The following is a 13,722-nucleotide window of genomic DNA, read 5'->3' as shown; positions in this document are numbered from 1 at the left end:
TGAGAAACCACAAGCTCTGCGCTTGCAGCTGCTGTACCTACTGATCCTCCCACTTCAACCCATGGAGAACAAACCACTTTTTTCAAAGCTATACAATAGGCAGGGAGGAGTCTGGGGAAATCTAATTCAGCGTGTTATTCCAGAGCTCCACCAAGCAAGAGAAGCAGGTCAATAGCTAGGGAAGCACGATTGGTGAAGTGGTTAGCATATATAAGTGATAACAGCTAATAAATTACTGAAACATTCAAAAGTGATTAAACAGGTAACATAAAACTTACATTCTAAACAATAATAAATCAATTCATTTGAATATGTTTCTGACATTAGGAAAATACCATGCTGAACTCCACTTTTTGCTACAATCACATAGTAGAAAAAAATAGCAAACACCATTTGCTCCCCACAGCTAACAACACCACACACCAACAGATCTCAAAACAATAATCTGTTTGGGAAAACTCTGGTGTAATACTGTTGTATATGGACTAAAGGAAAGTGGGAGACTCCGCATGCTTTGTACTATTACAAGTTATGGACAGAAGTCTTTCTGCCACTCTGGCTCTCACATTACTCCAATATTTTGACTAATGTGGTTCAGTACCGCTGGCCCATCTAGAGTAATTAGCTTCATTTGAGGATTATGTATTATACCCTTATCAGACATCCTCCAAATTCCCGGGATTTTGCACATGAACGCGCATCAACCCGGGATTTTGGCATGTGTGAAAGGTCCCTGCCCAGGAACACGTTCCCGAGTTGCCGACCATGGAATTGACAAGAGTTTTTCCCAGGACTTAAGTCCCGGGTAGACAACCCGGCTTAGGTCTGAAAGGTGCGACCCGGGAATTTGCTACAGACTCGTACCTACATGCCTCTAATTGGTGCTAGACCGACAGGAAGGTACGGGGCTGCCTGGAGGGGACGTACGCCTGCTGCTGTAGACCGTGATGCAGTGAGTTGTAGAAGCAGCCGGCGCAGCTAACAGAGAGGCGGCCTGTTGTGGCGAGTGTATATGAATATGGCATGTGTGTGTATATTACATGTATGTGTGTGTTTGAGTGTGATGTGTAAAAAGTGTGTAAGACATGTACGTGTGTGTGTGTGTGTGTGTGTGTGTGTGTGTGTGTGTGTGTGTGTGTGTGTGTGTGTGTGTGTGTGTGTGTGTGTGTGCGTGTGACATGAGAGTAGCCTGGAGGTCTCAGGTTTATACCCCTTTCAGACTGCCTGAGGTGGGGCGCTCCCGGGAGCCTGACACGGGAGCTCCCAGCGTGCGACCCGCCTGAGGCTCCACGCCGCCAATGATTGCAACCCGCCAAATTGCCGGGGTGCTGACGGCACTAGAAGATCACGATCTCCAAGAGCCGCCCGTACACAGAGAGTGAACGGAAAAACGTATTGCATCGACCTGGCTCCCGTTCACACCGCAGTGAGCTGGGTTGAACATGTGTTCAACCATAATCACGACCAATAACCCGTGTTCAGAGGTGACGGTCTGAAACGGGTATAAGTGTGTATGGCATACTTGCCTACTCTCCCGGAATGGCCGGGAGGCTCCCGAAAATCGGGTGTCCCTCCCGGCCCCACGGAAGAGCAGGCAAGTCTCCCGGAATCCGGGGTCCCCCTGCCCGTCCGCCCACTTTGTGTGTAAAGTGGGCGGTCCGGGCAGTTGATGACGCGATTCTTGCAGAATCGCGTCATCATAGCCACGCCCCCTGCAGTGTAATGCAGGAGATCGCGGCATTACAGAGCGGGGGGCGTGGCTTAAAGCGGGCGCCAGCGAGACCCCGCCCTTGCTCCGCCCCCGTCCCGCCCTTGCTCCGCCTCCGTCCCGCCCTTGCTCCGCCTCCGTCCCGCCCTTGCTCCGCCTCCGTCCCGCCCTTGCTCCGCCTCCTCAGCACATCCAGCCCTCCCCTGCCCCCTTGCTGTGCTGACCTGGCTGCTCTCTCCCGCAGAGAGCAGCCAGAATGTCGGCAACCCTGGTGTATGGTGGTCACACCAAAAACCCGGGATTTTGTCAGAAGTGAAAAACCAGGGACTGAGCAGGGAAATTCCCGGGTCGTAGGTCTCAAAGCTGTATAGAGAAGCAGGACATGCAGGCCGTACACAAAATGGGACACACAGGAAATGGCAGCCCAGCATCACCATCCGTGGCTGCCGGCAACGCATCGCTACACGTTCGCTACAAGCCACTACTAGGCCTACTCGCCTCCACCGCTCACACTGGGCACGGCACAGCGTAGCCACACACAGCACAGGCGGCGCCGGCACACAGCGGGTTACATTCGTGCGCAGCGACCAGGCTGTGTGTGGCGGAGGCGGGGGCCTCTCGGGAGCGCGCACGCTGTACTCACGCATTGGGAGACACTGCTGGGTGACAGTCCGCCGAATAAAGTGCAGTTCTCTGCCATCGTGCGTGGTACTTGGGGTCACACAGCGCTGGTTGACGTCGTTCCCCTACTTCGATCTTTTCTTTTAACGTTAACATTCAGTAGAGGCTGGTGGGGAACTGTGGGGAGCAGCGGCGCGCATGCGCGGAATGACATTTCCCTGTATGACATGTAGCATCTTCTGTTTCCCTGTGTAGTACTAGTAAGTACATCATGGGCTAAGCAGAATCAGATAATGGCCTATGCTGTGTATGCTTAGAGATGAGCGGATTCGGTTTTGAGAACCGAGTAAAACCGAATCCGCTCATATGTTACTATGTCATTGGTGATGTGAAGTAAAAAATTAGATGTTTACCTTCGTTGAAATATTTCTCATTTACAATTTAATGTTGCACGCGTACACACACGGAATGGATGCATTGTTGCCCAGGCCCCTTGTATTGTTAGGTACAGCTAAACGTTTCATACACAATGAAGCTGGTTCAATTAGTGGCATAGGGGTTGGTTCTATATCGGAGTGGCTGAAGGGACCTTGTGACGTATCTAGGGGAGGAGCTACGTCACCAGGGGGAGGAGCTGCGGGCGAACAGGGTACCCGAAAAGTACGCTCGCCACGCTTCGGGCACGGTGGCTCGCTCCGCTTCGCTCACCACCTAATTACTAAAGGTAATAGTTGGTGGCGTGGATAGTAGAGGAACTATCCCGCTGGCCTAGCTCCTCCCCCTTGCGGCGTAACTCCTCCCCCTTACGGAAAAGGTCCCTTAGCCCACTTGATTCTAGCATCTACCAGTGGCATAGTGGTTAATGTTACTTCCTTAATCTGGGTATACACTGGGGCAATGTGTACCCAGCCGATATAATGGCCCAACTAGCCGATATACCGGTAACTAGGTACTGTACATATTAGGCGAGATTCAAATGTTCTGTCCTCCCCTCCCGCCTGCCGGCAGTATTCAAATGTTGCTGCCGATGGGTGCCATATCAGCATTTCAGCTCGCCACCCTCAGGGGTGGTGAGCTGAAATGCGAAACGGGACTTTTCGAGATCGCGCCCATAACTTTAGTCGGGTTTAGCCGCTTTACGCGGCTAAACCTGTCTCTTATGGGCGCAATCAGTGCGATAACAGGGCCATAGAATATCGGCCCGTGATCTCCCGTCACTTTACACGGGAGATCGGACGCAATAAAACATTTGAATCTCGCCCATTGAGCACTGTTAATGGAGCATGGAATGATCACTGTTCCATCCTTAATTAGCATATGTGTTGACGATAGCGATATTAGGTTTGATGTGCAGCACATCAAAACCTGAAGACGTCGCTAGTGACTGTGGGCACCCAAATATCTGGCATACACATTGCTCGATATGCGCGAATGTGAGCCATATGTCGGTCCAGTTTCCCAGATCAGGTGACATTTTGCTTAGTCTGTACCCAGCTTAACAGTCCTAAGGTCATGACTTTTGTGTGTATTTTTTTGCGGCTCCAGTTTCCTGACTCACCCCAAAAACATACTAGTAGGTTAACTGGCTTAGTGTGTATTTATATTTCTGCAGCGGGGTACACTGGTATTACACAGGGAATATCATCGGCGTGTAGAGTTGGATCCTGATCCGAGGCACCAACAGGCTAAAGCTTCGACTGTTCCCAGGATGCCTTGCACCACCTCCTCTATAACCCCGCCTCCAGGCACTGGAGCTCAGTTTGTAAGTTGGTGCCTGCAGTGCAGGCAGCTAACAGGGAGGGCTGCACTAGGCAGCCCTGGAAAGAGCTTTTCTGAAGAAAGAAGACTTCAAGGGCCGCAGCTGCAGCACAGGCACTTAGAAGTGCTTTATGTCAGTCTGACATATCGTACTGCGGCTCCCTCACTTCCCCCAGCGGCGTTTCATACACCCGCGCCCTGGTTCCTGGGAACTTACAGCGGAGGCGCTCTGGCTTCATCGGGCACACACCCGCCGCTGCTCTCCGGCATCGCGTGGCCGCAAGTTCAGAAAGGAGATAAGAGGGTCCCCTGGGCGGGGCCCGCCGAAATCGCGATCTGGCGCCGTCTCCGGAGATGGACCGCGCCGCTGGCGTGGACACTGTGGCCGTCCAGGGACCCCACTATATCCACCAGGGCAAGGGACACAGATCAGATTTACTAAAATCCGTTTGATATAGGCCCCGCAGTGAAGTCCAGCAGAGGGGATAAGGCTCTGACCTGTAGCCCCTCCCCCAGCCCCAGGCGCCATTTACTGCAAATGTTCCCGCTCTGGAGCTGCATCTCTCTCCCTCACTCCCTGTCAGCGTTTGGGCGCCATTACGCAGAGCTGCACTGATCTGGGACTGCTGGACATTGTCTCCTCTGTAAAGCCGCCTGTCTCATCAGAGCTGTGCTTTTACAGGACACTTAAGTATTCTACATGTCGTTTAGACAGTGTTAGTTAATAAAAAGTGCATTACTACAGGGATATCTCAGTACAAGTACCCTGTGATATACATCCAGTATTTACTGTGCATTGTTATATCTGTATACATATATAGCTCTACTTAGTATTGCTAATCCAGTGCAGTTTTATTGTTGTTGTAATCATTTCTGCATTGTACATGTGACTGTGTGCCAATAGCTGCTGTGTGGTTCCTATTCCGTGTATCTCACATATATTGCTATCCCTATATTCTGTACCCTGAGGGGGCTAAGTGCATCAGGGTCCTATATTTCTCTAACGTCCTAGAGGATGCTGGGGTCCATTTAGAACCATGGGGTATAGACGGGTCCGCAGGAGCCTTCGGCACTTTAAGACTTTTTTACAGTGTGAACTGGCTCCTCCCTCTATGCCCCTCCTCCAGACCTCAGTTTAGAAAATGTGCCTGGTGAGACTGGATGCACGCTAGTGGAGCTCTACAGAGTTTTACTGGAAAAGACTTTATTAGGTTTTTTATTTTACAGGGAAGCTGCTGGCAACAGCTTCCCTGCTTTGTGGGACTTAGGGGAGGAAGTAGGAACCAACTTCTCATTAAGTTTCATGGCTCTGCTTCCGCTGACAGGACACCATTAGCTTCTGATGGATACTGAACATAGCCCAAGCCTGGCTAGCGCTCACTTCCACAGCACTGCCGCCACCCCCTAACACAGCCAGAAGTCAGAAGAGTGGCGAGTATATCACCGGAGGCCTACAAGAGAGGGGCCCTCCGGTCATTGTTGGCGGCAAAAAGGTACAGCGCAGCGGTGGGACGCTGCGCGAGCATGCATCTCAAAACACACAGCCCTTCGCAACACAGGGTGTAGGGCGCGGGGAGGGCGGGGCGCCCTGAGCTGCATGGAAAATCCTTACTCTCACTGGCAAAACGGTAAATACATGTATAGCCTCTGATTTACAGACCCCAGCCAGTATAAAAATCATTGTTGCTGAGGCAGGATCGCACCATTGGGGGCGGGGCTTCTCCTTAGACTTGCCAGACACTCACTCAGCGCCATTTTCTACTGCAGAGAGAAGCTGACAGATGCTGTTTCCTCATAACAACGCTGAAACAAGTACCAGGGTGTTCTAGAGAGGTGGGGGGGGGGGGGGGGAGTGTTTATTACATTAGGTGAGCGTGCCTAATAAAGCGCTGATGGTTTTGTATGATACATATACAATTCTCTTCATATAGGGCGCACTGTGTGAGCTGGCAAATCTCTCTGCGTTTTTCTGACAGCTTTTAGTGTGGGTCTGTCACCGATAGCTCCCCTGTGTGATTGTGGTGTGAAAGTGCATGTTTGTGACATGTCAGACAATGGAGAGAGCTCTTCCCCTGAGGAAGCCATTTTAGATATGCAGGAGTGTAATGTGGTGGCCCTTCCCTCACAGAAGGCGCCAGAGTGGGTGAGAAAATTACAAAGTAATATGACAAAGCTTTCTAGAAAATTCTCTGAGTCTGAACAACAGACAAAATACTGGAAAAAGTCAGTGGAGGATGTACTATTTGCTGATCCCTCCACGTCATCCACACGGGACCCGTCAAGTTCCCAAAGTCGTCACTTGCGCAGATTATGCAAGGTGACACAGACACAGATTCCGTCACAGGTGTCGACTCTGAGGAATTGAGAGGGGTGGATCCCAAGTTAGCAAAAAGCATTCAATGTATGATAATTGCTATTAGGGAGGTGTTAGAGATTACAGAATCAACACCTGAACCTGAGGAAAAGGCTTATTTTAATTGAAACAAGAAACCGGTGATAACTTTTCCTCCTTCAAAGGAATTGAATACATTCTTTGAAAAATCCTGGTCTAACCCAGAAAATAAATTTCATATTCCTAGAAGAATACGTTTAGCGTACCATTTTCCTGAAGAAGACAGGAAAAGATGGGAATCCCCCCCCCCCCCCCCCCCCCCATGATAGACACCTCAGTTTCTAGGTTGTCTAAGAAAATCATTTTAACTGCCCCAGGGTCGGCTTCATTAATGGAGCCTGCTGACCGTAAATTAGAGACGACCTTAAAATCCCTTTATATGGCTACCGGAACGTTACTCAGGCCCACCATTGCTTGTTCATGTGTAAGTAACGCTACTGACAAATGGTCAGACAACTTGCTAGCAAATATAGACACAGTTGATAAGGATGATATGGTTTTAACTCTCGGTCACATAAAGGATTCTGCAGGATACTTGGTAGAAGCTATGAAGGATATTGGTTTATTAGGATCAAAATCCTCAGCTATGGCGATTTCAGCTCGCAGAGCACTGTGGATTCGCCAATGGAATGCAGCTGCAGAATCAAAAAGGAATATTGAAGCGCTCCCCTACAAGGGTGAGGCTCTATTTGGGGATCAGCTGGATGCCATGATTTCAACGACTACCTCAGGTAAATCAGCATTTCTTCCTTATGCAGCGCCTCCTGCAAAGAAAGCATATAATTTGCATCCGATGCAGTCCTTTTGGCCCAACAAGCACAAAAAAGCCAAAGGTACCCCCTTCTTCGCAGGAAGAGGTTGAGGAAGAGGTAGGAAACCTACAACAGCATCAGGATTGCAGGAGCAGAAGTCAGCCACTGCTTCTGCTAAAACCACAGCATGACGCTGGGGCTCCCCTGAGGGAGTCCGCTCAGGTGGGGGCACGTCTAAAACTCTTCAGTCAGATCTTGGTACAATCAAATCTGGATCCTTGGATACGGCAAATAGTATCCCAAGGTTACAAGTTAGAGTTTCAAGATCTCCCCACATGCCAAATTTTCAAATCAGCCTTACTAGTTTCTGTTTAAGACAGAAGAAATATAATGGAAGCAATACATAAATGATGTCAGGACAAGGTAATTACCTTAGTCCCTTGGCTACAACAGGAAAAAGGATTTTGTTCAAGCCTGTTTGTGGTACCGAAGCCGGACGGCTCGGTCAGACCGATTATAAACCTAAAATCGTTAAATCTTTACCTAAAAAGGTTAAAATTCAAAATGGAGTCCCTGAGAGTAGTAATCTCCAGCTTGGAGGCGAAGGAATTTATGGTGTCGGTGGACATTAAGGATGCTTACTTGCATGTTCCCATTTACCCTCCACATCAAGCATACCTGTGGTTTGCGTTTCAAGACGCCACTACCAGTTCCAGACATTGCCATTCGGGCTCTCCACAGCACGGAGAGTATTCACCAAGGTGATGGCAGAGATGATGTTTCTCCTTCGCAAGAAAGGAGTCAACCTGGGCGATCTCCTGATAAAAGCGAGATCCAGGGAGAAGTTACTGCAGAACATTGCACTATCCCTGGCAGTGCTTCAACAGCACGGTTGGATCATAAACTTTCCAAAATCACAGTTGGAACCAACGATGAGATTATCATTTCTGGGAATGATACTGGACACCGAGGTACAGAAAGTATTTCTACCGGTGGAAAAGGCTCTGGAAATCCAGAAGATGGTCAAACAAATTTTGAAACCAGCACGTGTGTCGATTCATCAGTGCATCCGCCTGCTGGGGAAGATGGTAGCAGCCTACGAGGCTCTACAGTATGGCCGATTCCATGCCAGGGTGTTCCAGTGGGATCTACTGGACAAGTGTTCCGGATCGCATCTACACATGCACCAGAGGATACTCCTATCGACAAAAGCCAGAATCTCGCTCCTGTGGTGGCTACGCAGTTCTCACCTCCTAGAGGGACCAGGTTCGGGATTCAAGCCTGGATCCTAGTGACCACGGATGCAAGTCTCCGAGGCTGGGGAGTGGTCACGCAAGGGGAAAGCTTCCAAGAAAGATGGTCAAGTCAAGAAACACTTCTTCACATAAACATTCTGGAGTTGAGAGCCATATACAACAGCCTTCTACAAGCGGCGCATCTTCTTCAAGATTGTCCCATACAGATCCATTCAGACAATATAACAGCAGTAGCTTATGTAAACCGTCAGGGCGGAACGAAAAGGAGAGCGGCAATGGCAGAGGTGACAAAAATACTCCTCTGGGCAGAAAGACATGCAAGAGCTCTGTCAGCAATCTTCATTCTGGGAGTGGACAACTGGGAAGTGGACTTCCTCAGCAGACACGATCTCCATCCAGGAGAATGGGGCCTCCACCAAGTAGTCTTTGCAGAGGTAGCAAGTCATTGGGGTGTTCCTCAAGTGGACATGATGGCATCTTGTCTCAACAAGAAGCTTCAGAAATATTGTTCCAGGTCAGGAGATCCACAAGCAATAGCAGTGAATGCACTGCTGACCCAGTGGGAGTTCCAGTCGGTGTATCTGTTCCCTCCACTTCCACTAATACCAAAAATTCTCAAGATCATAAGAAGAGCAAAAGTTTGGGCGATCCTTATTGTCCCAGACTGGCCAAGGAGGGGTTGGTATCCAGATCTTCAGGAGTTACTGATAGAAGATCCCCGACCTCTTCCTCTTCGCGAGGACCTGCTTCAGCAGGGGCCATTTGTTTATCAAGACTTACCACGGCTACATTTGACGGCATGGCTGTTGAGCGCCAGATCCTAGCCCGAAAGGGTATTCCCAACAAAGTCATTCCCACACTTAACCAGGCCAGGAAAGAAGTAATGTCTAGACATTACCATCGTATTTGGAGAAAATATGTATCTTGGTGTGAATCCAAGAATTCTCCAACGGTGGAGTTTCAATTAGGACGTCTTCTCCTATTTCTACAGGCTGGTGTGGATGCAAGCTTAAGATTGGGATCTAGCAACGTCTTAATTTCGGCCATGTCCATTTTCTTTCAGAAACAGTTGGCTTCCCTTCCTGAGGTTCAGACGTTCATGAAGGGGGTTCTGCACATCCAGCCACCATTTGTGCCTCCTACGGCACCATGGGATCTTAACGTGGTTTTGCGGTTCCTTCAATCAGATTGGTTTGAACCTCTGCAAGAGGTTGAGTTAAAGTTTCTCACTTGGAAAGTGGTCATGCTGTTGGCCTTGGCATCCGCAAGGTGGGTGTCTGAGTTAGGGGCCTTGTCTTGTCCTTAAGTGGGGTCACTCTTGTGGTTGGCCCCACTTAACCTTGCGGTTTACCGCAGACCGCAAAGTTCCCACCATTGGATATAATGTAGCGTATCTACAGTGCGCCGCCTGACTGACAGTGCAGGAGCGCACAGCCAATCAGGAGAGTGCCATGACATGGCGCTCCCTGATTGGCTGAAGTGACCCTCTTTGACAGCATTCACAGGGGGTGCAGCCAGTCGGGAAAAGGGGATCCATGTGTAAACATGGATCACCTTTCAGTGCGTGGATCGAGTATTCCGTTCTTATTTTACCAAGTCCCTGGATTATAACTTTTAAGAAGAGGACCGATCTACCCCGGATTCTTTGTAAGTATAATTTTATTTACAGGTACCCCTGGATTCTACTGGACAAGAGGACTGAGTGCTTCGTGTCAACATATGTAAGTATGTATGTATGTTTAATAAAATTTTACTTTCACGGTGTGTGTGTGTTTTGTTATTATTTGGGTATTTTTTTGTAGTAGAACTACAGGTACCAGCGGGCCCGTTTCCCCCCCGCATGCTGGTACTTGTGGTTCTCCAAGTACCAGCTTGCGGGGGAGGCTTGCAGTTCTGCTACAAAAAACAATATTCTTTTTTTACACAAAAGGCTATCAGCCTCCCATCCACCGCCCTTGGATGGGGGGGACAGCCTCGGGCTTCATCCCTGGTCCTTGGGTGGCTGGAGGGGGGGTCCCCACTCCTCCAGGGTACCCCAGCCAGGGGTGACTAGTTGGGGATTTAATGCCAGGGCCGCAGGGACCAATATAAAAGTGTCCGCCGGCTATGGCATTATCTCTCTGACTAGTGGAGCCGGTTCTGGTGTTAAAAATACGGGGGACCGCTACGTTTTTTGTCCCCCGTATTTTAGCACCAGGACCCGGTCCAGAGCTCGGTGCTGGTTGTTTAAATATGGGGGAACCACAGTCGTTCCCCTTCCCCCCCCCCCCCGTATTTTTACAACCAGGACCGGCTCAAAGAGCCCGAGGCTGGTTATTCTTAGGAGGGGGGACCCCACGCAAAAAATTTTTTAGGATTTTTAACCATTTCACACCCCTTCCCACTGATAAACATGCATGGATCTCACTGATCTGTGCATGCCTATCAGAATACGGTAAAATAAAGCAGGTCTATTTGAAAACTGCTTTTTTTTACGATTTGTATTTTTTCACGGCAGTGTTTGGCTATTGCCGGCAGTGATTGTAAATACAAATTTTTTGTAAGTTACCGTGTTGTATAAAATAACAGGCGTGTTTGACCGATGGTGTATTCATTCGTATTTTTTTTCTTTGCCTTCAAAAAAAATACGAATGCCCTCATCACTGCCGATGTGACACTTTGAAGAAAAAACACCAACTCGGTCAAAAACACCAACTCGGTCAAAATTGCCGAAAGTGTCATCACTGCCGAGATGACACTTTGAAGAAAAAACACCAACTCGGTCAAAATTGGGAGCTTAGTAAATATACCCCATGATGTCTGCTACACAGGGCAGGAGATCTGTGGCTGATCCTGCGTCATGCAGTGCTGACGCCGCGGATGCACCTGAGGAAAATATTCCAACTGAGAGTCCAGGTAGTGGGGGTTCAGTACCACTCAGTCAGCCTGCAGCGCCGGTGGCACACCAAAACGCACCCTGGGCTGTTTTTTTCTAATTTGCTGACTACGCTAGTAACGAGACTTACGCCCCCTGTGGGACCTCCTGCGCCATTACAGCCACTTTTTGTCCCTGCAGTTCATCCGCCATGGGCAGATAATCTGTCAACTCAGTTACAGCAATTAAATCATTTTCTGCAGCGGGGTACACTGGGTTACACAGGGATAACATCGGGGTGTAGAGTAGGATCTTGATCCGAGGCACCAACAGGCTAAAAGCTCTGACTGTTCCCAAGATGCTCAGCACCGCCTCCTCTTTAACCCCACCTCCGTGCACAGGACCTCAGTTTGTAAGTTAGTTCCTGCAGTTCAGGACACTAACAGGCGGCAGCTCAGAAAAGAGCTTTTTTAAAGAAGATGGAAGACTTCAAGGGCTGCAGCATAGGCACTCACAGTGCTAGATGTCATTCTGACATCTCATGCTGCAGCTCCATCACCTCCCCCGGCGGCGCTGTATACTCCTGTGCGCTGGTTGCCGGGTACTTACAGTGGAGGGCTCCGTTTTTTCTGGTCAGGCACACACACTCACCGCAGCTCTCTGGGATCGTGTGGGCGCATCAAGGGAGGAGGTAAGAGGGTCCCCCAGGCGGGACCCACTGTAAATCTAGATCTGGCGCGGCCTCTAGGAGGCAGGCCGCGCGCGCTGACGTGGACGCTGTGTTGGTACAGGGACCCCACTAGACCACCAGGGCAAGGGAACAGTTCGGATTCTCTCAAAAATCTGTTTGCTAAGGCCCGCAGTACCCGGTGGTGAAGTCCAGCAAGGGAATAAGGCTCTGACCTGTTGCCCCTCCCCCAGCCCCAGGGCGCCATTTAAGGTAAATGTTCCCACCCTGGAGCTGCATCTCTCTCCCTCACTCCCTGTCAGCGTTTGGGCTCCATTACAAATGCTGAGCTGATTCTGGGACTGCATGGGCAAAGTCTCCTCTGTAAAGCCGCCTGCATTATCAGCACTGTGCATTTTACAAGACACTTAAGTATTCTACATGTCTTTTCACAGTGTTAGTTAAGAAACAATGCATTACTACAGGGCTATTTAGTACAAGTACCCTGTGATATACATCCAGTCTTACTCTTTACTGTGCATTGATATATCTATAAGTCTATATAGCTTTACTTAGTACTACTTTGTATTGCTAGTCCAGTGCAGTTTTATTGTTTGTCATAATTTCTGCATTGTACAAACTGTGACTGTGTGTGCATATAGCTGCTGTGTGATATCTACTTTGTGTATCTCACTCATATTGCTATCCCTATATTCTGTACCCTGAGGGGGGCTAAGTGCATCAGGGTTATTAGCTGATATAGGTATTTTCACAGGATATACTTATTTTGTATTTTTCTCTGTGATTTTCAGTCACCATATACCTCCTGAATCCTCTGTTGTGCTGTCACACTGCACATGGGGTTCTTGGTTAGGTATTATATCTGCTGATATTGTACTGTGTCGCCCGTGGTTTACGCTTTCATATCATGTCAGCTACAAGGGGCGATGGTTCTGTGGCTGATCCCGCAATACGCGGTGGTGATGCCACAGATGCATTAGAGGAAAATATAGCAGCGGAGGGTTCAGGTTCTGGGGGTTTCTTACCCCCCAGTCAGTCTGTAGCAACGTGGGCACATCATGACCCGCCTTGGTCTACTTTCTCTAATTTACTGACCACGCTGGTAACTAGACTTAAGCCCCCTATGGGACCTCACGTGCCTTTACAGCCACATATCATCCCTGCGGTTAATCTGCCATGGGCAGATCTCCTTTCTACTCAGTTACAGCAATTGAATCACTCATTGACTAAACAAAAATCTAACCCTTGCCTGCCTAAGACCAAGGGGACCTCTAAGCGGGCCCTTACTTCCTCACAATCAACTCATGTTTCAGATACTTCGTCCGATGAGGATGGCGTGTATACTGACCCCTCAGACACTGATCCAGATGCTTCTGATGGGAAGTCTGTTTCACAGGTGGATATTCCTGACCTATTAGAGGCTATCAGGCTGATTCTTCAAATTGATGATGACCCAGAACCTGTTGTTGCCTCTAAGAAACTTGACAGATTCAAATGTCAGAAGGTTACCAAATTAATTTTGCCTCATTCCGATCATTTGGTTGATATATGTCAGGAATCCTGGGAGAATCCAGGAAAGAAATTCACACCTCACAAGCAGATGCTAGCTCGCTACTCCCTCACTGCGTAGTTAAGTAAAAATTGGGAAATGCCACCGCCGGTGGATTCGCAAGTTGCTCAGCTGGTGGTGTCC

General features: G+C 49.1%; 1 protein-coding gene across 3 annotated transcripts in view; it reads right to left on the bottom strand.

Annotated features, from left to right (window-relative positions):
• The window catches only part of LOC135048735 (uncharacterized), a 1,076,079-nt gene extending 1,073,593 nt beyond the window's left edge, over positions 1 to 2,486 (bottom strand). For 2 of the 3 annotated variants that reach the window (XM_063955577.1, XM_063955578.1), the window contains exon 1: positions 2,352 to 2,486. In XM_063955577.1, coding sequence (XP_063811647.1) covers positions 2,352 to 2,408 — 57 coding nt within the window. In that variant the 5' untranslated portion in view covers positions 2,409 to 2,486. The remainder of the gene's footprint in view (positions 1 to 2,351) is intronic. The other variant, XM_063955576.1, reaches the window with a different exon arrangement.
• Positions 2,487 to 13,722: the final 11,236 nt, after the last annotated feature.

This window comes from Pseudophryne corroboree, chromosome 2 (assembly GCF_028390025.1).
Source record: "Pseudophryne corroboree isolate aPseCor3 chromosome 2, aPseCor3.hap2, whole genome shotgun sequence".
NCBI classification, from domain to species: domain Eukaryota; kingdom Metazoa; phylum Chordata; class Amphibia; order Anura; family Myobatrachidae; genus Pseudophryne; species Pseudophryne corroboree.
Note: the sequence above shows the minus strand (reverse complement) of the source record. Positions and strands in the feature narration are given on the sequence as shown.